Below are 25,103 nucleotides of genomic sequence, written 5' to 3'. Positions count from 1 at the left end.
AGCGCACTCCGGCAGCTATTTACACTGGATCCGGTGTAAATAGCTGCCGGATCATAATTACAGTAAACTAGTAAATACAGTAAAGGAAAAACTTGAGACTGAAAGGTTTTAACAGTCATCCAAATGACTGAACGTAAACATTGCTACAGTAACATACTAGCTATGATGTTGTTGACATTAGCTAGTGCTAACAGCTAGCTGCTAGTACACTGCTACAACACAGACACCGACCCTAATAATACAGTTCTTGGTCATTGCCTGGTAACAGCAAATTTATCACGGGCCATGTCTCAACAGACTAAGAAGTTATTTCAATGACATTTAATAACATTTTGTTTATCCTGAGGACCGAAAGTAAATGAAAATGTGAACAAACCTTAGCTGTAATAAGATGGCGACCACCGGCTCCAGGGACGACCCGCTGATGTAGGCATGTTACCCAGCCTGACACAAAATATTTGTAGGCATCCAAACTCTTATACGCTTTCAGATCAATACCTGTGTATGGCGATGGGTTTTTAACGACATAGGTATACAGATCATGTGGGCCGAAGTCAGGTAAAGACGAGGGCTTCGTGTACTTCCGTACGTCAGTGAACAATCCTGGTGGAAGCAGGTAAACGTCGTTCTCTAAGCCTGCTAACCTCAATTTTTGCAAATCCCTCTCCCTCTGCTCGCCCTGTAAATGCCCTACGTCGCTGGATAGCGAAGGTGTTTTCTGCATCTCGCTCCTTTTTCCTTTATGTTTTTCGTTTGTCGCCTTCCTCGCATCCAAACTGATTCGAGCCGTGACGTCCAAAATGGCAGCCTAACGATGCATCACATGACTTGGTCACGTGGGTGAAAAACCTCAATAGTAATAACTAGCTCACAGATTGTAAGAGTACAATCTTTGAAAAGTTTTCTGTAAGGAGATATTTATTCAGCATTTATGGAAGGAGTCTCTAGCGTCAGTGCTTTGGAGCAGTCGGCGGTAAAGCTGGACCTTTAAGGACGGAGGGCTTTGCACTTTCAGTTTTTTCAGCAGCGTGACAAGCTGCAGTTTTTTCTTATGAACCTTTCGAGAGAGTAAAAGAGAGGTTGGTGAGGGAACGACTGTTTATAGGTGCTATAATGCAAGTGCTCACATGAACTAACTTTTCATTGTGTTAAATGTAACTATAAATGGATAAAAAGTGCATGCTGGTCCTCTTTGTAATTGTTGGCAACTTCAGGGTGGAAACAGTAATTCGCAGTAGCATCACATCACCTTGTCATTAATTATTTCCTGTAGTTGTACTGATTTTTGAAGGTCAGGGGTTCAAGCCCCAGCATTGCCAAGCTGCCACTGTTGGGCCCTTGAGCAAGGCCCTTAACTGTCTCTGCCCCAGGGGTGCTGTATCATGGCTGACCCTGTGCTCTGACCCCAACTTCCGAACAAGCTGGGATGAGTGAAGAAAAGAATTTCCTCGTTCCTCCTTCTTCTTCTTCTTCTCCTTCTTGTTCTTCACCACCTCCTCCTCCTCGTTCTTCTCCTTCACCTCCTTTTCCTCCTCCTTCTTATTCTTCACCACCTCCTCCTCCTTTCTCCTCCTCTTTCTTCTTCTTCTCCTCTTTCTTCTCCTCCTCTTTCTCCTCTTCTTCTTTTCTTCTTCTCCTCCTCTTCCTCTATCATCATCTCCTCTTCCTCCTTCTTCTTCTCCTCCTCCTCCTTCTCCTGCTCCTCTTGCTCCTTCTCCTCCTCCCCGCCCGCGCCCCCGGCTCTGTGTGGGTTATGGAACTTACATAAGAACTGAATAGTTGTGTGTTTTTTTTCTTGCCCATATGAACTTGGGGTTAGTCTTGTGGACTGACTGGTCATTCAGTTCTGAAGTCTATATACATCATGAGCACTTGCCTATAGAAGCAGTTCCTCTTCTCTGAGCTTTCTGTGAATAAGAGGAACTCAGAACAGATGTAACAACGCAACAAAACACATTATCGCCCTCTCACGTGTTTATTTGGTTATGTAATCGACAGTGTGAGCGCTCTGCTGCAGCTTGTTTTCTTGGCTTGTTTGATTTGCACATCTTCCCCTCCTTTTTTTAATCAACTCTGTAGCATGGTGAGGGTAGGAAATGTCAACCAGGCCATAAATTATGCAGAAATATCACCAGGGTAATGTTTATTGGGCACGCGGCGTTTGAAAAGGCAGCTCAGTGAGCGGCGAGCTCGTCTCAGCGTGACACCGGCAGCTGCCCAGAGTGCCAGCGAGAGCCTGATCTCGGATCAGCTTTTTTATTAGGACATTGTTGGATTTCTTAGGCTGTGACGGAGGGGGTGCTAACCAAAGGTCACAGTGTGTCGAGGAGTTTATGTTGCAATAACAGTGTTGCAGAAGTCTTGGATGGTTTTGAAATAACAGTGATTTAAGGTGAAGAATTATTGGGTTATGAGCACGGATGCATGACCTCTCACACATTGTATCTTGCCGCGAGTCGGCCCTCCTGCTGAGTGTTTGATTCGGCTGATTGACGAGTTAATTAATCCGCCTGCTTTGGGGGTCTTCACTATGAGTTTATTATGGTGGAAAGCACTCGCAGTGGGACGGTGTGCATTTCTCATCCGACGAATCTAAAAATTCAATTAGTGTCATGAAAAACCGGACTGATGCATCAATCCAGTATTAACATCAGGACCGTTTGCATCTCAGCCGTTCACCAATGCGAATGGCTTATTATTTATTCAAGAACAAGGCATGATGTTTATTTTTATCCATTTGTTGTTAGTTAATGGAACACTTGTGAAATAAGTTCATCAGTCTCTGTTTCGTTCTTGAAATTAATGAGACGAAAAAAAAGCAGTTGAGCAGGTTACAGAAAAATGGTAGATTCCTTCATCCTGAAGATTTTCCCATATAGCCTCGGTCACAACCGGCCGTACGTGCTCCTACGGCCGGTCTACGTGCAAAAAACGCAAGAAACGCACGGAGGGCTCGCGTGTGACGTGCTGATTTTCGAGCCGCAGAGGTTCTTTGTCATGTCAAACAAACTCTACGGGTGCTTACGTTTTTTCAGGTTGCAAGACAAACTTACGGCCAACGTGCGTCTTTCTCCACGAACAAAAAAAACGCAGCGATTTGGGAAACGCCAAAAATCGCACGGCCAAAAAATCGTACGTCCGGTTGTGACCTAGGCTTATCTGAAAACTGTTACAGATACCCCATTCCCACTCGCATGGAAATCGTATATTTTCCGCATTTATGCTGTAGTGGTCTTGTTTGGGAACGGGAGCAAAATGGCAAAGACGAAACATTAATCTGTCCCCTGGTGGAAATCATTTGTTGTGGCTTCGTCGTGACGTAGATGATATTGTGACGGCATTACTCGTACTGCAACCGGCAGCGAACTCCAAACAGCAAGCACATAAAACATTAGCAGATACCGTACAAGCAAAAATGTTATAAATAGCCTTTGCTTGAACAAAACAAATGTTCAGAAACAGGAAGAGAACTTTTTCAGTAGAGATGTGATGCAGCTCGATTCTTGGAATGTTGCTAACTTGCTAATGCCTCAGCTTGGGACTTTCACAGCAATGGTCTTGCCGCCTCATGAATTATACGTCATATTTGTTCTCGCATGTTTTCCACGTCTTGCGGAGGTTTACACTCCGTAGTATTCCATGAAATACAGTCAAGCAGGAATACATGATATCGGTTACTTTTTCGTTATGGAAGACTGAGCGGGAATGATGATTTCGTTATCTATACAGTGTTGTTTTTACCTCATATGGTAACACACATTTTGTATCTGAAATGTGCTTTAGAGTGTTACAAAGTGCCGACACTGGAGACTCCTTTCAACCAATGCTAAATAGTCCCTGTGTAAATTGTTACTATAGAAACTATAACACATTTATAATGAGCACAGTGATGATGGAACCCATACAGTTGTGCTTATAAGTTTACATACCCTGGCAGGATCTATGATTCTTTGACCATTTTTCAGAGAATATGAATGATAACACAAAAATATCTTTTCCACTTATGCTTAGTGGTTGGGTGAAACCATTTATTGTCAAACGACTGTTTTCTCTTTTTAACCTCCTAGGGCCTAGCGGTCACATACGTGGACAGCACTTTTTAGAAATTCAGAACAAGAATCCACATATGTGGACATACTTTTTCTCAAAAAGTACATCTTATCAAAGATGATGCTTAGTTTTTATTCTAATCAGGTTCTAATAAGCCCAAATAGCAAAAAGAAATAAAAAATGCATGTAAAAAAAAACAGCTTGGGTCTTAGGAGGTTAAACCATAATGACAACAGAAACTACCCAAATGACCCTAATCAAAAGTTCACATACCCTGGTGATTTTGGCCTGATAACATGCGCAGAAGTTGACACAAATGGGTTTGAATGGCTACTAAAGGTAGCATCCTCACCTGTGATCTGTTTGCTTGTAATCAGTGTGTGTGCATAAAAGCTGAGTGAGTTTCTGGGATCCAGACAGACTCTTGCATCTTTCATCCAGCCACTGACGTTTCTGGATTCTGAGTCATGGGGAAAGCAAAAGAATTGTCAACGGATCTACGGGAAAAGGTAGCTGAACTGTATAAAACAGGAAAGGGATACAAAAAGATATCCAAGGAATTGATAATGCCAGTCAGCAGTGTTCAAACTGTGATTAACAAATGGAAAATCAGGGGCTCTGTTAAAACCAGGCAAATGCCACAAAGTATCTCGCCTACAATACGCCAAGCAGCACAGAGACAAGCCTCAAAACTTCTGGAACAAGGTAATTTGGAGTGAGGAGACCAAAATTGAACTTTTTGGCCACAACCATAAACGTTACATTTGGAGAGGTGTCAGCAAGGCCTATGATGAAAGGAACACCATTCCTACTGTAAAGCACGGAGGTGGATCGCTGATGTTTTGGGGATGTGTGAGCTACAAAGGCACAGGAAACTTGGTCACAGTTGAAGGAAAGATGAATGCAGCACGTTATCAGCAAATACTGGAGGCAAATTTGCACTCATCAGCCCGGAAGCTGCGCATGGGACGTACTTGGACGTTCCAACATGACAACGATCCAAAACACAAGGCCAAGTCGACCTGTCATTGGCTACAGCAGAACAAAGTGAAGGTTCTGGAGTGGCCATCTCAGTCTCCTGACCTCAATATCATTGAGCCACTCTGGGGAGATCTCAAGCGCACAGTTCATGCAAGACAGCCCAGGAATTTAGAGGAACTGGAGGCTTTTTGCCAAGAAGAATGGGCAGCTTTACCATCTGAGAAAATAAAGAGCCTCATCCACAACTACCACAAAAGCCTTCAGGCTGTCATTGATGTTAGAGGGGGCAATACACGGTATTAAGAACTGGGGTATGTAAACTTTTGATCAGGGTCATTTGGATGTTTTTTTTGTTGTCATTATGATTTAAAAATAGAAAACACAGTTGTTTATCAATAAATGGCTTCACCCAACCACTAACCATGAGTGGGGAAAAAAGTGTGTGTTATCATTCATATTCTCTGAAAAAAGGCCAAGAAAGCAAAAATTCTGCCAGGGTATGTAAACTTACGAGCACAACTGTATAAGTCGAGGTTATTATTCCTTGATATTCACTGAGGCAGATAATTGTTGTTATTCTATCTACAGTCACTGAATATGAGCAGTTGTGCACTCTGATTGGCTACTCTACTACTAGGATATCGGCTCATATACTGTGAGTAGAGAAAAACAAAATGGAGCATGTTGCTGAACCAACTGAGGACGAAATAAAAACTCAACTCGAAAACAAAACCCCCAAAATACAAAAAAGCAGCAAGATATACGGTATGGAGTGAAAGTATTTGATGGTAAGAACGTATTTTTTTAAAGAATTATTAATATATCATTTTTCGCAAATTGGGGTGGCACGGTGGTGTAGTGGTTAGCGCTGTTGCCTCACAGCAAGAAGGTCCGGGTTGGAGCCCCGTGGCCGGCGAGGGCCTTTCTGTGCGGAGTTTGCATGTTCTCCCCGTGTCCGCGTGGGTTTCCTCCGGGTGCTCCGGTTTCCCCCACAGTCCAAAGACATGCAGGTTAGGTTAACTGGTGACTCTAAATTGACCGTAGGTGTGAATGTGAGTGTGAATGGTTGTCTGTGTCTATGTGTCAGCCCTGTGATGACCTGGCGACTTGTCCAGGGTGTACCCCGCCTTTCGCCCGTAGTCAGCTGGGATAGGCTCCAGCTTGCCTGCGACCCTGTAGAACAGGATAAAGCGGCTAGAGATAATGAGATGAGATGAGATTTTTCGCAAATTGCTACTGTCATTTTGCTGGTTTGTTTACATTCTAAGCAGAAATGATTCTGTGGGACATTTTGTATAAAGTTTTTTTTTTTTTTTTTTTTTTTTTTTTAATATATATACCCTCACTCCGAGGGGGGGGGGGAATACTGGTTTATTCACCTCCGTCAGTCCGAAATGCCCTTTTTCTCAGCAACCAGAAATCATAGCCACTTGGTACCAAACTTCAGCTTGGTGTTCTATACCGTGTAAACCATTTTCAGGTCTGTCGCACATCGACTTCCTGTTTACCGACTGGGTGTCTCGTCTCGTCTTCTTCCGCTTATCCAGGACCGGGTCGCGGAGGCAGCAGTCTAAGCATGGAAGCCCAAACTTCCCTTTCCCCAGACACCTCGGCCAGCTCCTCGGGAAGAACACCGAGGCGTTCCCAGGCCAGCCGAGAGACATAGTCCCTCCAGCGTGTCCTGAGTCTTCCCCGGGGCCTCCTCCCGGGGGGACATGCCTGGAACACCTCCCCAGGGAGGCGTCCAGGAGGCATCCGAAAAAGATGCCCGAGCCACCTCAGCTGGTTCCTCTCGATGTGGAGGAGCAGCGGCTCTACTCCGAGCTCCTCCCGAGTGACTGTGCTTCTCACCCTATCTCTAAGGGAGCGCCCAGCCACCCTGCGAAGGAAACTCATTTCAGCCGCTTGTATCCGCGATCTTGTTCTTTCTGTCATTACCCAAAGCTCATGACCATAGGTGAGAGTCGGAACGTAGATCGACCGGTAAATTGAGAGCTTCGCCTTTTGGCTCAGCTCCTTCTTCACCACGACGGACCGGTAAAGCGACCGCATCACTGCGGAGGCTGCACCGATCCGCCTGTCGATCTCACGCTCCATCCTTCCCTCACTCGTGAACAAGATCCCGAGATACTTAAACTCCTCCACTTGAGGCAGGACTTCTCCACCAACCTGGAGAGGGCAAGCCACCCTTTTCCGGTCGAGAACCATGGCCTCGGACTTGGAGGTGCTGATTCTCATCCCAGCCGCTTCACACTCGACTGCAAACCGCCCCAGTGCATGCTGAAGGTCCTGGTTTGAAGAAGCCAACAGGACAACATCATCCGCAAAAAGCAGAGATGAAACCCTGTGGTTCCCAAACAGGATTCCTTCCGGCCCCTGGCTGCGCCTAGAAATTCTGTCCATAAAAATTATGAACAGAACCGGTGACAAAGGGCAGCCCTGACGGAGTCCAACATGCACTGGGAACAGGTCTGACTTACTGCCGGCAATGCGAACCAGACTCCTGCTCCGTTCGTACAGGGACCGGACAGCCCTTAGCAAAGAGCCCCGAACCCCATACTCCCGAAGCACCCCCCACAGAATACCACGGGGGACACGGTCGAATGCCTTCTCCAGATCCACAAAGCACATGTGGACTGGTTGGGCAAACTCCCATGAACCCTCGAGCACCCTATGAAGGGTATAGAGCTGGTCCAGTGTTCCGCGACCAGGACGAAAACCGCATTGTTCCTCCTGGATCCGAGGTTCGACTATTGGTCGAATTCTCCTCTCCAGTACCCTGGAGTAAACTTTCCCTGGGAGGCTGAGAAGTGTGATTCCCCTATAATTGGAGCACACTCTCCGGTCCCCTTTCTTAAAAAGAGGGACCACCACCCCAGTCTGCCACTCCAGAGGCACTGTCCCCGACCGCCACGCGATGTTGCAGAGGCGTGTCAACCAAGACAGCCCCACAACATCCAGAGACTTGAGATACTCAGGGCGGATCTCATCCACCCCCGGTGCCTTGCCACCGAGGAGCTTGCAAACCACCTCAGTGACTTCGGCTTGGGTAATGGACGAGTCCACCTCTGAGTCATCAGCCTCAGTCTCCTCAGTGGAAGACATGACGGTGGGATTGAGGAGATCCTCAAAGTATTCCTTCCACCGCCCGACAATGTCCCCAGTCGAGGTCAACAGCTCCCCACCCGCACTGTAAACAGTGTTGGCAGAGTATTGCTTCCCCCTCCTGAGGCGCCGGACGGTTTGCCAGAATTTCTTCGAGGCCGACCGATAGTCCTTCTCCATGGCCTCCCCGAACTCCTCCCAGTTCCGAGTTTTTGCCTCCGCAACTGCCCGAGCTGCAGCACGCCTGGCCTGCCGATACCCGTCGGCTGCCTCAGGAGTCCCGGAGGTCAACATGGCCCGATAGGACTCCTTCTTCAGCTTGACGGCATCCCTTACTTCCGGTGTCCACCACCGGGTTCGGGGATTGCCGCCACGACAGGCACCGGAGACCTTGCGGCCACAGCTCCGAACAGCTGCGTCCACAATGGAGGTAGAGAACATGGTCCACTCAGACTCAATGTCCCCCGCCTCCCTCGGAAGCTGGGAAAAGCTCTCCCGGAGGTGGGAGTTAAAGACCTCCCCAACAGAGTGCTCGGCCAGACGTTCCCAGCAGACCCTCACCATACGTTTGGGCCTGCCAGGTCTGTCCAGCTTCCTCCTCCGCCAGCGGATCCAACTCACCACCAGGTGGTGATCAGTTGACAACTCAGCCCCTCTCTTCACCCGAGTGTCCAAGACATAGGGTCGGAGATCAGATGACACGACTACAAAGTCGATCATCGACCTCCGACCTAAGGTGTCCTGGTGCCACGTGCACTTATGGACACCCCTATGCTCGAACATGGTGTTCGTTATGGACAAACCGTGACTAGCACAGAAGTCCAATAACAAAACACCACTCGGGTTCAGATCGGGGAGGCCGTTCCTCCCAACCACGCCCCTCCAGGTGTCACTGTCATCGCCCACGTGAGCATTGAAGTCCCCCAGTAGCACAATGGAGTCCCCAGTCTGAGCACCCCTCAGTACCTCTCCCAGGGACTCCAAGAAGGCCGGATACTCTATACTGCTATTTGGCCCGTAGGCACAAACAACAGCAAGAGCCCTCTCCCCAATCCGAAGGCGCAGAGAGGCGACCCTCTCGTTCACTGGGGTAAACTCCAACACATGGCGGCTGAGCTGGGGAGCTATAAGGAAGCCCACACCAGCCCGCCGCCGCTCACCACGGGCGACTCCAGAGAAGTGGAAAGTCCAGCCCCTCTCGAGGAGCTGGGTTCCAGAGCCCAAGCTGTGCATGGAGGTGAGCCCGACTATCTCTAGCCGGTACCTCTCAACCTCCCGCACAAGCTCAGGCTCCTTCCCCCCCAGCGAAGTGACATTCCATGTCCCAACAGCCAGCCGCTGTGTCCGGGGATCAGGTCGTCGAGGCCCCTGCCTTCGACTGCCACCCAATCCACACTGCACCAAACCCCTACTGCTACCTCTGTGGGTGGTGAACCCACAGGAGGTCACCGACTGGGTGGATTTACAAAATGTTCGTAACACTTGTCTCAGCAACTAGATATCACAACTGCTTGATATTTGGTACCGAGCTTCAGCTTGGGGTTCTATACCGTGTAGACCATTTTCAGGTCTGTCGCACATCAGCTTCCTGTTTACCGACTGACTGTATTTACGAAACACACAGAGTGGATTTTGACGCTATTTCAAGAAGCAAAATGCTTTTTCAAAATGACAGTTTCCCAGGATGCTGTTTGAAATTCCTGGGGAGAGACACTGCGCTTTACTTACTTGTTTCAGGGTTCATTATTTGTCGAAGTCAACAAACGATTAATGAGAATCAACTCTATGAGAAATGAGAAAAACAAAATGATGGAGCGTGTTGCTGAACCAACCGAGGGCGATAAATACTCAAAAACAAAACCCCAAAAAATACAAAAAAAAGCAACAAAATATGGAATAAAAGTATTTCATGGTAAGAATGCCCAATGCACAAATTGCTCTGGTCATTTTGCAGGTTTGTTTACATTCTAAGCGGAAATTACTTTGTCAGACGGTTTGTATAAAGTTTTTATTTATCGAATTTGCAAAAATAAAAATGCTCAGTTTCCCAAAATCCAGTGAATGTGGATAGAATAAAACAGTTATTCCACTCAATCTCGTCATACATGGATTACAGCTGACTCGGTGCTACACGCCTCATCAGCTATCCGCTCATGTACGACTCGATTTCGTAGAATAACTGTTAAGTAGTATAAATACACAGGTGATTTTCTTTTTTAAAAATCCTATTAAAATTAAATAATTTATTTCAAACTTCGAGGCAGCACGGTGGTGTAGTGGTTAGCACTGTCGCCTCACAGCAAGAAGGTCCGGGTTCGAGCCCCGTGGCCGGCGAGGGCCTTTCTGTGCAGAGTTTGCATGTTCTCCCCGTGTCCGCATGGGTTTCCTCCGGGTGCTCCGGTTTCCCCCACAGTCCAAAGACATGCAGGTTAGGTTAACTGGTGACTCTAAATTGACCGTAGGTGTGAGTGTGAATGGTTGTCTGTGTCTATGTGTCAGCCCTGTGATGACCTGGCGACTTGTCCAGGGTGTACCCCGCCTTTCGCCCGTAGTCAGCTGGGATAGGCTCCAGCTTGCCTGCGACCCTGTAGGACAGGATAAAGCGGCTAGAGATAATGAGATGAGATTTCAAACTTCAAAACCAACATGTAAAAGTCTGCAGTGCGGTGCAGACTTGCGTCACTTATCTACGCCGACTCGCATGAAATACTCATCTCATCTCTAGCCGCTTTATCCTGTTCTACAGGGTCGCAGGCAAGCTGGAGCCTATCCCAGCTGACTACGGGCGAAAGGTGGGGTACACCCTGGACAAGTCGCCAGGTCATCACAGGGCTGACACATAGACACAGACAACCATTCACACTCACATTCACACCTACAGTCAATTTAGAGTCACCAGTTAACCTAACCTGCATGTCTTTGGACTGTGGGGGAAACCAGAGCACCCGGAGGAAACCCACACGGACACGGGGAGAACATGCAAACTCCGCACAGAAAGGCCCTCGCCGGCCCCGGGGCTCGAACCCAGGACCTTCTTGCTGTGAGGCGACAGCGCTAACCACTACACCACCGTGCCGCCCGAATTCACAGTATGTTGTGGATATTTATTGGCTGAATTTGATAAGACGGATACACGTGGGTTTATTCATAAATGATTTGTCGGAGCAAGAAATTTTGTCTTCATGAAAATTATATTTAAAAAAGTTTGTATCCTACTCGTGTTCCTGAATGTGTGTAAATTAGTTTTAGGTTATTATTTGGAATGTATATCTCAGTTAATTAGCTTAAAATCATACAAATTTACCTTGTTTGCTGCATTTTATACATGGATTACGTCATCAAGGTCGCTTTATTCGTTTACGTTCGCAGCATTTAGCAGATGCCCACATCCAAAGCATCTCGCAGAACATTTGTTCAGTTTGGCTTTCGGAAACATTTCCTCTCATGACTTTCCTAAACGGTTGACATGGGCTTTGTTTATCACGTGTGGTCGGTCAATCACATGTATATATTACAAAAGTAGATTAATAGAGATTAGCTTAAAAATGCTCCATCTGTAGAAAGAAACTGTTCATACCAGAGAGGGGGGTCTGATATTAAATGCCCTTCAACGTGGGAGCTGTTCGAGAAGGCGAATGCAGCACTAATAGTAGAACAGCTCATTCTCATGCCTTTGGGAATTTTTTTTTCCTCACCCTGCGGTTATCATTTGCATTTGCAGCATTGACTTTTATGATGTTTGTCACGGCTATCCAACTTAAGTGCATCAGTGATATTTTGTCGTGGGAAATTAAATCCATTTCTCACAGCCATATCATGTTTATTATTTTTATTGCGATGCAGTTATGACCAAAAAATCCGCTAACTGCCTTTAATGTAATTGTATGCGGTGTTGTCTATATCGTCTACGGACCACTACTGATGATACAGTGGTGCTTGAAAGTTTGTGAACCCTTTAGAATTTTCTATATTTCTGCATAAATATGACCTAAAACAACATCAGATTTTCACACAAGTCCTAAAAGTAGATAAAGAGAACCCGGTTAAACAAATGAGACAAAAATATTATACTTGGTCATTTGTTTATTGAGGAAAATGATCCAGTATTACATATCTGTGTGGCAAAAGTATGTGACCCTTTGCTTTCAGTATCTGGTGTGACCCCCTTGTGCAGCAATAACTGCAACTAAACGTTTGCGGTAACTGTTGATCAGTCCTGCACACCGGCTTGGAGGAATTTTAACCCGTTCTTCCGTACAGAACAGCTTCAACTCTGGGATGTTGGTGGGTTTCCTCACATGAACTGCTCGCTTCAGGTCCTTCCACAACATTTCGATTGGATTAAGGTCAGGACTTTGACTTGGCCATTCCAAAACATTAACTTTATTCTTCTTTAACCATTCTTTGGTAGAAAGACTTGTGTGCTTAGGGTCGTTGTCTTGCTGCATGACCCACCTTCTCTTGAGATTCAGTTCATGGGCAGATGTCCTGACATTTTCCTTTAGAATTGGCTGGTATAATTCAGAATTCATTGGTCCATCAATGATGGCAAGCCGTCCTGGCCCAGATGCAGCAAAACAGGCCCAAACCATGATACTACCACCACCATGTTTCACAGATGAGATCAGGTTCTTATGCTGGAATGCAGTGTTTTCCTTTCTCCAAACATAACGCTTCTCATTTAAACCAAAAAGTTCTATTTTGGTCTCATCCGTCCACAAAACATTTTTCCAATAACCTTCTGGCTTGTCTACGTGATCTTTAGCAAACTGCAGACAAGCAGCAATGTTCTTTTTGGAGAGCAGTGGCTTTCTCCTTGCAACCCTGCCATGCACACCATTGTTGTTCAGTGTTCTCCTGATGGTGGACTCATGAACATGAACTTTATCCAATGTGAGAGAGGCTGAGAAGTTACCCTGGGGTCTTTTGTGACCTCGCCGACTATTACACACCTTGCTCTTGGAGTGATCTTTGTTGGTCAACCACTCCTGGGGAGGGGAACAATGGTCTTGAATTTCCTCCATTTGTACACAATCTGTCTGACTGTGGATTGGTGGAGTCCAAACTCTTTAGACATGGTTTTGTAACCTTTTCCAGCCTGATAAGCATCAACAACGCTTTTTCTGAGGTCCTCAGAAATCTCCTTTGTCCGTGCCATGATATACTTCCACAAACATGTGTTGTGAAGATCAGACTTTGATAGATCCCTGTTCTTTAAATAAAACAGGGTGCCCACTCACACCTGATTGTCATCCCATTGATTGAAAACACCTGACTCTAATTTCACCTTCAAATTAACTGCTAAGCCTAGAGGTTCACATACTTTTGCCACTCCCAGATATGTAATATTGGATCATTTTCCTCAATAAATAAATGACCAAGTATAATATTTTTGTCTCATTTGTTTAACTGGGTTCTCTTTATCTACTTTTAGGACTTGTGTGAAAATCTGATGATGATTTAGATCATATTTATGCAGAAATATAGAAAATTCTAAAGGGTTCACAAACTTTCAAGCACCACTGTAAATAAATGCACCCCTCTGGAATTAGTCTGTATTGTTTTTCTTACCGAATTTATTCCTTCTCTTTGTGTGTGTGTGTGTAAGGTGGAGAGTCGTACTGGGGTAAGCCATTTAAGGATGAGTTCAAGCCCAATCTCTCTCACACCGGCCGTGGCGTCCTCAGCATGGCCAACTCTGGGCCCAACACCAACAAATCTCAGTTGTGAGTTGTTGTTGTTTTTTTTTTTTAATTAAATCCTGATGTGTATTTCTTCAAAAGGTGATAAAATTTAAACTTGTGGTGGGTTTTTTTTTTCTCCCCTTTTTTTTCAGCTTCATAACTTTCCGGTCGTGCACATACCTGGACCGAAAACACACCGTATTTGGCAGGTGATGAAAAAAATCTGCAGCTTACCCTCAGTTTGTGTCTAATTATCGTGTGTGTGTGTGTGTGTTCACTACGGAAGTGCGTTTCTGTGTTTGTCTTGTGTGTGTGCCTTTGAGCGTGTTAGAAAAATGTCATGTTTGCTGTGCAAATTGTGTTCTAGGAAAAAGCATGTGTACTGTTTAGTCAGAACATTCCAGGAGAGAGAGAGAAAGACTCTCTCTCGCGCTCTCTCTCTCTCTCTCTCTCTCTCTCTCTCTCTGCTGATCGCCTCTTTCAGAGACAGTCTTGCCCATTTGGCAGCAAGTTGTAATCCTTTAGCTAAAGCTGAAGAATTCAGACGGTTGTCAGCATAAGTCTAGACTAATGGCTTCTGTTCACTCTCTCTCTCTCTCTCTCTCTCTCTCTCTCTCTCACCCACCCACCCCCATTGACCCGCAGCCTATGGGATTTCTGTAAACCCAAAAATCCTCAAATAGGAAATCTTCCACAGTAACTCAAGGCCCTGCAGGAACAGCTGGACAAGAGAAAAAAAATCCCACACGTGCTTGTGTGTGTGTGTGTGTGTGTGTGTGTGTCCATAAAAATCCAATATTCTATACGCAAGCTAGTCAAGCAATCGACGACCTGCAGCGTTTGTCTATAAAGTATCAGAAACTCGAGAAATTTCGACAACATGGTGACTTTCTGTGGTAGACCTGCTTATAATACTTTTACTACAGTTTTGTTCTTGACTCGATTTACTAGATTCATCATGAACATCCCAGTTTTGTTGTGTTTTATTCGCTACTTTGGACAGACTCTTGAACACGCCACATTCATGAGTTGTGACGTGATGTTGATATTTCTGATTATGTCCAATCCTACCAAAGTCCAGCTAGCAGCTAACGCTAGGTATAATTACAGTTTGTTTTAGTTGTACAAAGTTGTTCACAGGTCATTTCTGAGGTAAATATCGATATTCCCGACAGTTCGTTCTTGTTTTCAGAGTTAGCAAGCCTTTATGTTTGTTTAAAAGTCTGCTGCCTTTTTCTCAGTTATGTATTGACATACAGGACCAGTCAAAAGTTTGGACACCCCTCTTTATTTTACTGTATTTTTGTATTTTCTGCATTGTAGAACAATACTGAAGACATCAACGCTATCCATCCATTATCTCTAGCCGCTTGTCCTGTCCAACAGGGTCGCAGGCAAGCTGGAGCCTATCCCAGCTGACTACGGGCGAAAGGCGGGGTACACCCTGGACAAGTCGCCAGGTCATCACAGGGCTGACACATAGACACAGACAACCATTCACACTCACATTCACACCTACGGTCAATTTAGAGTCACCAGTTAACCTAACCTGCATGTCTTTGGACTGTGGGGGAAACCGGAGCACCCGGAGGAAACCCACGCGGACACGGGGAGAACATGCAAACTCCGCACAGAAAGGCCCTCGCCGGCCCCGGGGCTCGAACCCGGACCTTCTTGCTGTGAGGCGACAGCGCTAACCACTACACCACCGTGCCGCTCACACTATGAAATGACATGTATGGAATTATGTGGCGAAGAAAAAAAAAAGTGTTAAACAGATGATGTTCAGTGTTTTAGATTCTTCAAAGTAGCCAGCGTTTACCTTAATGCTTTACACACTATTGGCGTTATCTTAACCAGCTTCATGAGGTCGTCACCTGGAATGCTTTTCAACTAAAAGGCGTGTCTCGTCAAAAGGTAATTAGTGGACGAGTTTCTTGCCTGATTTGATGCGTTTGAAATCATCAAACAGTAAATAGTAACTAATAAAAATACTAAATAAATAAATATCCCTATTCCACAACTGTAGTAATCCATACAGTCTCATGTCAAGAACCGAACAACTAAGTAAAGAGAACCGACATCCATCATCACTTTAAGACGTGAAGAAGTGACTTTTAATTTAAAAAAAATAAAGAAAAAACATTGAATTAGAAATTAGATGTGTCCAAACTTTTGACTGGTACTGTATCTGAGAGAAATGTTCTCACAGCATGATTACTTAACCTGTATAATAAAAGTTACATGCTAGCTTATTAAATTATAGTGGGGACGCCATTTTGTAGTGCTGTCCGAAACCATAGTGAGGATTATTTACACCCTATATAGTGCTCTCAAAGTATCCCACAATGCATCATGAAAAGTAGTGTACAACCGATGGTCACTAACCAAAGCAATATATCCCATCATGCATTGCGGTCACGCTGAAAGAAATCAAATTAAAAGTCTCAAATTTGATTTAATAAAAGGCAGCAGGAAAGAAGAAAGTCTTCATTTAAAAGAACTGAAAGCTGCAGGTACTTTGTATTTATTAATGTAGGAAATACGCCCAGTATAATAAGGATTTATCACAAAAATACATGCATGTGTTTATTATTTTGAAAACCCACCAGCCGACTGATCTGGCACATTTTAATTGCGCGACAGCAATGACGTAAATACCAGCGCGACAGACTAGTGTCCGAAAGCGTTTTTTCATTTTACCAATGAGCTCACTGTATCAGGGGCGATTTCTCAGAGACAACAAGGGAAGCTGAGCTTCCCCTAAAATTCTCTCCCCAAACTGCGGCATCTATGACGTTGAATTCTCATTAAAACAATAACTTGCATAACATAATATATGCCCAAGATTGTATTTACGTTCATAACTATCCTGTAACTTGAGTGATGTCTGACGAACTTGCAGTTCGCTACGAGAATCACCTTTGCTGCCAGGCTGTAACCAGCGTTGCCAGATACTGCTGACGTTTTCCAGCCAAAATATGTTCAAAACCCGCCAAAATGCACTTAAAACTGCCCAATCTGGCAACACTGGCTGTAACCTTTCTTATTTCAATGGGCTCTGTGCGCTGGCAGCCGGGTATCCGTTGCAGTCTACGAGACGGCTCTGAACAGCCAATTTCGGCTAGTTGTTATTGGTTAAAATCGACAAAATCGTCACTTCCAGGGAAGCCGGGCTTCTCTGGGACTAAACGAGACAGTGGGAGGGACAAGAAGCCGGGCTGATGAAGGATTATTGGAGGTAGTGTTTGAAAGACATGAGGAGGGCGGTACTTCGGCGAGGAACACGAAAGTATGATCAGTCAGTCCCTAGCGGATGTCGAGGAAGTGTAGTCGTGTGCCAAAGTGCTGTCCGAATTTCTTTTCAGATAAACGTTTCTTCTCATTGATGTCTCTGTACATTACTCTGTAAATAAATGTAAATATTACTCGTTGTGCTCCGTTAACTTTCATCCATTCTATCAGTTTGATCATTCATGAATTCACTCGTTTATTTCATTTGTAGTTCAATCTGGTTGTAGGCTAGCTTGAGCCTTATTGGGATCTGCAGTGCTAGCTGCTAACAGAAATTGGTGAAGTCTCTGGAAAGCACAACCAGCTGGTATGACAGGGTCACAGACCATTTTCTGGAAAAGGAGCGGAGGGCAGAATTTGTGTATAAATAGTGTTCATGTTCATGAATCTGAAGTGTGTATATTGTTCAGTAATGTTAAGAGAATGGTGGGCTCTGTGTTATAGGTTATACCTGGGTATAATATTCAAGGTTCTGTGTGTTGCATAGCCTACCTGGTTATGAATTTCCAGACTGTGTTGCAGAAGATGTTCAAGGATGTGTTGCACAGCTGGGTGTTGTGTTAAAGACTCTGTGTTGCATATCAGGGTATGATGTTCAAGGCTCTTCGTTGAATAGCCAGTGATTTTTGGATGTTTGATATTTTTGATTAAGGATATGAGGCACTAGCCTGGCAAGCCAGACTATAACATGAAATGTACAAGCAAAAATACTTTCTGCTACTAGGTAGGGTTGTCTAGTTCACTATGCTAATGGGGCACACCTTTCTATGCTTTGATATCCGGCCTACAGGTTTAACGATGAATACGTAAAATGGGCTTCCCCTGTTTTAAAAACCAGCAGCCGCCACTGCACTGTATGTAGGGAGTAGTGAACAAGTGAGCGATTTTGGACACAGGGTTAGTCATAAGCTAGCTTATGCTCATTGGGTCTTATTTTCCAATCTAGTAGTAAAGTTGCTCATTTGCATGTAATGACGCCCACAAAACTCCATAAATGTTGAATTGTACAGACAGCTGGGAGCTAGAAATGAGTGATGAGCGTAAAGGCTGAAAGACAGAAGTGGAAGTTATCTTGAGTCGCTTCTCTGCTAATACAAATGTAATTAATAATAATAATAATTAGAAATATGAAATCGGCACTGACAATTTCGAGTCTTCGTCTATTTCTAACGTAAACTGACGACGTTAATGTTAACCGTATGGTATATATTATTGATGAGCTAAAATCAGTATTTCATGGTGAAATGGCTATATCAACCATTTTTGTGAACACGCAAAATACATTGAATTCGTTTTTTCGAAAGCCAATAAAGACTACTTTACCAAAGAAGAACCTGCACTGGTCCAGAGCAAATGACAACTTTTTTTGCACCATTGGTGTTTTTGAACATGTGGTTTTGGTGATTTAGGAAACAAACTGTTTTCGATCGCAGTCCAGATCGCATCACTTTCCGCTTGACTGGCATTGAAGCTTTTTGCGCAGGAAATGAGTGCATCATTTGTTGATTGTAATTAAACAAGACTCCACATGTTCATCAAGACTCCCACCGCCAAGCCCAGTGGCCATCAGCTGGATCGTAAGGCCTGGGCGCGACTGAATCGTATACGCACTGGCTGTTGCAGGACTCGCGCATTCCTTAAATCCATTGGTGCATGCGATAACGATACCTGCGAATGTGGTTTGCCACGGACATTGCAGCACCTAATCCACGCCTGCCCAACCTTGCGACCCCCAAACGGCCTGGAAGGCCTAATAGAACTTGGCACCGATACAGCCGAATGGCTCAAGAGCATCCCCGTTTGACAAGAGGTTAAACGAACGATGACGACATCAACAAATGATGTACTCGTAATATATAATAATTTAATATATTAATCATATAGATGAGGGATAAAATTAGCTCATGTTTAAAGTAATTCAAATTCTGTAAAGCTGCTTTGCGACAATGTCTATTGTTAAAAGTAGTGTAAAAATAAACTTGATATAAAATCTAGAGGGAAATCCTGATCTCTTTAGTAGATACTGTAATAAATGAAATGACATTTTCAACAAAAACCACATGAAACATGCTCCCTTACCTTGAAAAATAGGCCAAAGTCACTCATCTTGGTGAGGTCAGCGAGCTTCCGTTGTCCGTGGCGAAACCGAACAACTTTTGGAAGGAAGAAATAAATAAATAATAAAAATAAATGTCATCAAAAGCAGGGCAGCATGGTGGTGTAGTGGTTAGCGCTGTCGCCTCACAGCAAGAAGGTCCGGGTTCGAGCCCCGTGGCCGGCGAGGGCCTTTCTGTGCGGAGTTTGCATGTTCTCCACGTGTCTGCGTGGGGTTCCTCAGGGTGTTCCGGTTTCCCCCACAGTCCAAAGACATGCAGGTTAGGTTAACTGGTGACTCTAAATTGACCGTAGGTGTGAATGGTTGTCTGTGTCTATGTGTCAGCCCTATGATGACCTGGCGACTTGTCCAGGGTGTACCCCGCCTTTCGCCCGTAGTCAGCTGGGATAGGCTCCAGCTTGCCTGCGACCCTGTAGAAGGATAAAGCGGCTACAGATAATGAGATGAGATCACCAAAAGCAATAGTCTTTATCTCTGAAGTAGATTAATAATAATAATAATAATAATATGAAACCAGCCAACCGCATGTTTTTGAGGTGCTGCGTCACAGGGCAGCATAACTTACTCTGACGAAAGCGCTATCCGCCGTCTTCTACATACATCAGTGAGCTCACAGAGGCACATGATTGGCTAGTGTCACTGTGATTGACAGGAGAAATACGCCCCGCCTTCCCTCCCAAAGAATCATACAACTTGGTTACAGCTTTACCTCTGACTGCTACAAAGCAAAGGTACTGGAGACTACTTCTAAAAACGTTAAATAAAGGTATTTCTTACGTAAAACGTCACCATATCAACAATTATAAATGTCCGTCTGTTTTGTGACGTATTATGACAAGGGCGTTAATATAAAATTGTCATTGAGCTGCTGTTGTAGAAAATGAATCAACACATTCTGACCAATTAGGATCAATAATTCAGCTGTGGTGTGGGATTATATATATATATATATATATATATATATATATATATATATATATTTTTTTTTTTTAATCTACAGTAGTATAGTTATGTAGATGGTGATTTCTGTAGTGCAGCAGGCTTCGGGATTCAGGTTCGAGTATCGAGCTCCAGTTACAGCATCATGCTGTGTCACTTCACCACACGTCAATACATATCAAGTGGAAAACGTTGTTTAGGAATGAAAGCCAATAAAAAGCAGGCTGAGCGTATCACCATGTCAGCAAGCCGTGTCACTAAAAAAAACAACAACCCTTGGCTATGTAAACTGAGCGAAGATCTGCTCTTTCACCAGACGATGTTTTCAAAACAGAATAAGAAATATCTGCTTCCTGTTATGTCTGGTTTATTAGCTTTTCTTGGTGCTTCTTTTGATATACCCCAAAGTTACCCTGTTCATCATGACTGACTGACTAGTTTCTCAGCCACTGACAACCAGGAGCTGTTTTTAATCCTCTGGAGTAATTATATACTACATACTGACGTTTCTGAATGCGGTATTGGGCGAAACCATCGTATTTCTCTACAGACAGTGATGTCGAGTCTGACCGCTAACACAGATTTCTGATCTTTCTGTCAGGGTGGTGGGTGGATTCGAGACTCTCACAGCCATGGAGAACGTCGAGAGCAATCCTAAAACCGATAAACCCAAGGTACTTGCAGCATCCCTTTTACTTTTCTTTCATCATTCAGATGCTCACGTCTGTGAAAAGTGGCATACAGATGCGTCATTAATGAAGCGAAGCCCGTCATTTTGTGCTTAATGGACGTCTCGCAGCCGCTCAGAGCTCCTGCTGGTTTCTTTCGCATCGCCTCAACTGACTCACGCTGCAGCTTTTACCCTGAAAGAGGATTTCTCGCAGGAATTACATCCACCCATCCCCGACTCGCACACCTTTTACAATCTAAACCTTTATTTATTTTAAATAAAGTCGGTCGTTCAGTGCATGGCACACTCTTGGGACAAGGGTTCTTTGAATTGGTGGGGGGGGGGAATATTTTTTGCATCCTAAATTATCCAGAATGAGTTAAAGAATTGTTGTTCTTATTGACCATGTATTAAATTATTAAAATGAACCCCTTCAGTGCCCTTGGACGAGTCGCATACGTCATGAAATCTTTTACCGCTGTGCCTTATGACAGAAGAATGTTTTAGGCATTGACTGATTCATATGTGCCACTGTGAAGTAAAAGTAATGTGCCATGTAAGTAAAGCCTCGGTCACAACCGGCCGTACGTGCTCCTACAGCCGGTCTACGTGCAAAAAACGCAAGAAACGCACGGAGGGCGCGCGTGTGACGTGCTGATTTTCGAGCCGTAGACTGGCCGCAGAAGTTCTTTGTCATGTCAAACAAACTCTACGGGCGCTTACGTTTTTTTCAGGTTGCAAGACAAACTTACGGCCAACATGCGTCTTTCTCCACGAACAAAAAAAATCGCAGCGATTTGGGGAAACGCCAAAAATCGCACGGCCAAAAAATCGTACGTCCGGTTGTGACCTAGGCTTTACATAAAAGGAGGTGTTTATGACAAGTAGCGTACGTCATAAGGCACAGCGGTAAAAGATTTCATGACGTACATGACTCATCCAAGGGCATTGAAGGGGTTAAAGAAGGATACCTTTTTTCTTCTTCTTTAATTTTTTTTTAATGTAGCTGTTAGATTTGGGTCTAGTCAGCATAACCCAGTTTACTAAGAAGTATTTTCTTGTTTATCTGGGACACTAACAAAAATAAATAAATAAAAAACGGTGCTAATCCATTTAAATTCCCAGATTTATTTTGTGTGTGAGAGAGAGAGACGCTGTCTCTCATCTTTTGCTCTCCTTCTCTTTCTTCAAATCACAGACCGAGATTAAGCTGATAAGTACTACAGTGTTTGTGGATCCTTATGAGGAGGCGGACGCACAGGTAGGTGTGTGAGAGTGAGTGAGAGATGTATACGATATATGACTCTGTATTTGAGTGTATTCTGGCTTTCGGTGTATATAATGTGTGATCTGTCCTATTAGACTGATCTAGAGTGTGTGTGTGTGTTGTAGATTGCAGCTGAACGGGAGAAGGAGGCTCAAAAGCAGGAGGAAGAAAAGGCCCAAACCTCAGCAGCGCTCAGCAAAGCTAAAACTGAACAAGAACCCAAAACATACCGAGCCGGAGTGGGCAAATACATCAACGTAGCTGCCACGTGAGTATACACAGGGGGACGGGGACATGGACAGAAAAGTGGGGAAGAAAGACTCGCGAACGGAGACGAGAGAAACAAGGACTAGAGTGACCGAAGGGGATGCAGAGAGTCACATAGACACTAAGATGGAGACATTGACGGACACAAACACATTGAGACCAAGATACACAGACACGGGTGGAGACACACTGACAGAGACGCGCGCACACATGCCAAGTGCAGTAAATCTAGGCGCAGGGTAAGTGAACAGGACGGTGTGTGTGGCGTGGCGTGGCATGTGTGGTATCCACGTTCTTTTTTTATAACGCAGCCTATTGAGATGCTCCGAGTCTAAGGTTTCACTCCATCATGAGCAGATCACGAGATTCAATCCTGACGTGTTAGTCTTTTTTTTCTTTTACTTATTTTAAAAAAATCCTATATTTTTATCACTGCCATTTAAAAAAAAAAAGAAGAAGTTTTGTAAATTTGACTGTAAATCCAAAAAGTTAATTATTACAAAGTGCTCGAGGCAGAAACGAGCGTTGGACTAAACCCGCTTCCTGAAAAAAATTTTCAGGCGGATTTTCGCGCTCAGCTTCTGTTAGTGTAACGTCATGCTGCTTTGGATTGGACGAGGCAGTGCCAGTTATCTGATTAAAAATGTGGGTTGGGTGGCAGTTTAGGGGTTCTAACATTGCTCAGACGGGTTCAGGATGTGAGTGAGGCCCTGTCCACACGGCAATGGATTCAGGTGAATCTGATAAAATTGTTTATCGTTTCGGCCTGGCGTCCACACGGCACCGGCGTTTTGGGTGCCCCAAAACGAAATCTTTTGAGAACGGGTTCCAGAGTGGAAAAAATCTGGCAACGGCGCCGTTGCGAAGTCGTCTGGATGAGTAGAACGGATTTGTTTACGATGACATCACAACCACATGACTGTCAGTGCTTCACGCCAGGTAGAAGTGTAACGAACTCGATGCGAGTTGTCAACAAATCCTATAACTTGGTTCATGAAACGTGCTTACAAAATATTTTCACTGTGAATATTTATTGTGTAATGGTGCAAAGTGAGAGAATAGCCCTTAGGGCAGAGTCTTTAGTCCAAACACTGCGGAAGCAGTACCAAACCGCGCACCGCCCGTGCACTTTCCAAAAACAAAAACAATCCCGCCAGCAAAAATAGGAAAAAAAGAAAGGAGCGATCTCACCTCTTCAGATGTTGGTTTAAGTCCGACAATACATTCCTCAAAAAGGGCATAGAAGAACAAAGTAATCCATCAACGTGTAGCATTCAATTTATTCCGGACCATTAAAGAATTCTGGAGGATATCAGAATGTTGGCGTACCGGCTTCCATCTACCCCCGTTCATTCCTCTTTCCTCGTCTTTCGTTTTACGCTACTGACTAATAATCAAAACTTTATGTGGCTAATGCTACAGAAGAAGGGGTTTATGTGCATGCGTCTACTTCTGTTGTTCTGGTGTCTCCGATGGGACCGTCTTACAGCGCACATAGAGGTGTGACATGTGTATTGCATCGTTTTCAGCAAGCGTTGCGTTGCCATATGTACCTGCTATTTTACTGATCCGTTGCCCATGTGGACACGATATTTAAAAAAAAAAAAATCTGGTTGCCGTTGTCGTGTGGATGTAGCCTGAGTGAGACTTGCTGTAGAAACAGTGGGACATCAGTATAATTATCCTGCAGCCCCCCCACTGCTTCCTGTCCCACTCTTCTCTCACACACTCGGAGTGTATGAGCAAAAATTGTGAAGTCATCATACTCGCTGTGTTCTTTTTCTTTCTCGGTTTCTCACACACACACACGAGCAACCCCACTGTTTGTGTCTCTCATGAGTCGCAGACCTTCAATAAGCTTCACGAGCCTTTTTCCTCTGCTCACACACTCGTTCATGACTTTTGTTTTCTTACTGTATATCCACTTTGCAAACGTGGCTATTAATGTGCCTGTGTCTGTGCCTGCATGTGTTCAGTAAGCGCTCAGCAGCCAACGAGGACAGCAAACCATCCAGCAGTGAAACACAAGCTAAGAAGCCTAAAGGCAGAACAGGATTTGGAGACTTCAGCTCCTGGTAAAGCTACTTTTCTCTGCAGGAACATCGCTGTATGCTGTTCTGAGCAAAATACTTTTTAACGCCCAATCAGATACCCATTATTGTACATGACAGTTGTGCATCATGGCTGTTAAAGTACTGACCGTTCCTGTCATCTCACTGTCTCGTATTGCCCTGCTCTGGTTTGATGTACAATTTAGTTCTCCTGTTTAATTTTTTTTCTTTCTACTTTATAAAATACTTCCTACAATGTCTGTCTTTTGTTCTCTGTTTCAGTAATGTGTTCAATTCACAATGTCCACTGATGTATTTTATGCAACAATAAATCAGCTTTTCTAAAACCTGTTGTAAACCGAGTGTACTTTTGCGCTCTCAAGTTGTGCGACTGTGAGATCTCACTACTCCTTAGGGATCTCGAGCATTCTGGCTCCTGAGATCTTCAGCTTCCTCATCCTGTCCCTTAACACACACCAGGCTGATTTGCCAGGATGGAGGTGATTGGAAAGTTCTCCAGCTGTGGTGGGTGCTAGTTGGTTTTACTGGGTTTAGCATTATTCTTGCTGAGCAGTATTGTGGACACACACACACACACACACACACATGCCTAGACACTTTGGCTTGTTTAGGCCACTTTGTATGTATGTGATTACTCTGCACAATGCATCGTCCCTCC

At 44.5% G+C, this 25,103-nt stretch overlaps 1 protein-coding gene across 1 annotated transcript in view; it reads left to right on the top strand.

Annotated features, from left to right (window-relative positions):
• ppil2 (peptidylprolyl isomerase (cyclophilin)-like 2) overlaps nt 1-24,771 on the top strand; it is a 166,461-nt gene extending 141,690 nt beyond the window's left edge. The window contains exons 15-20 of the mRNA XM_060907425.1: nt 13,745-13,862; nt 13,973-14,029; nt 20,771-20,843; nt 22,038-22,100; nt 22,232-22,374; nt 24,350-24,771. Coding sequence (XP_060763408.1) covers nt 13,745-13,862; nt 13,973-14,029; nt 20,771-20,843; nt 22,038-22,100; nt 22,232-22,374; nt 24,350-24,452 — 557 coding nt within the window. The 3' untranslated portion in view covers nt 24,453-24,771. The remainder of the gene's footprint in view (nt 1-13,744; nt 13,863-13,972; nt 14,030-20,770; nt 20,844-22,037; nt 22,101-22,231; nt 22,375-24,349) is intronic.
• Nucleotides 24,772-25,103: the final 332 nt, after the last annotated feature.

The sequence above is a fragment of the Neoarius graeffei genome, chromosome 24 (assembly GCF_027579695.1).
Source record: "Neoarius graeffei isolate fNeoGra1 chromosome 24, fNeoGra1.pri, whole genome shotgun sequence".
NCBI classification, from domain to species: domain Eukaryota; kingdom Metazoa; phylum Chordata; class Actinopteri; order Siluriformes; family Ariidae; genus Neoarius; species Neoarius graeffei.
The sequence above is the reverse complement of the archived record's forward strand: the minus strand, read 5'-3'. Positions and strand labels throughout refer to the sequence as shown.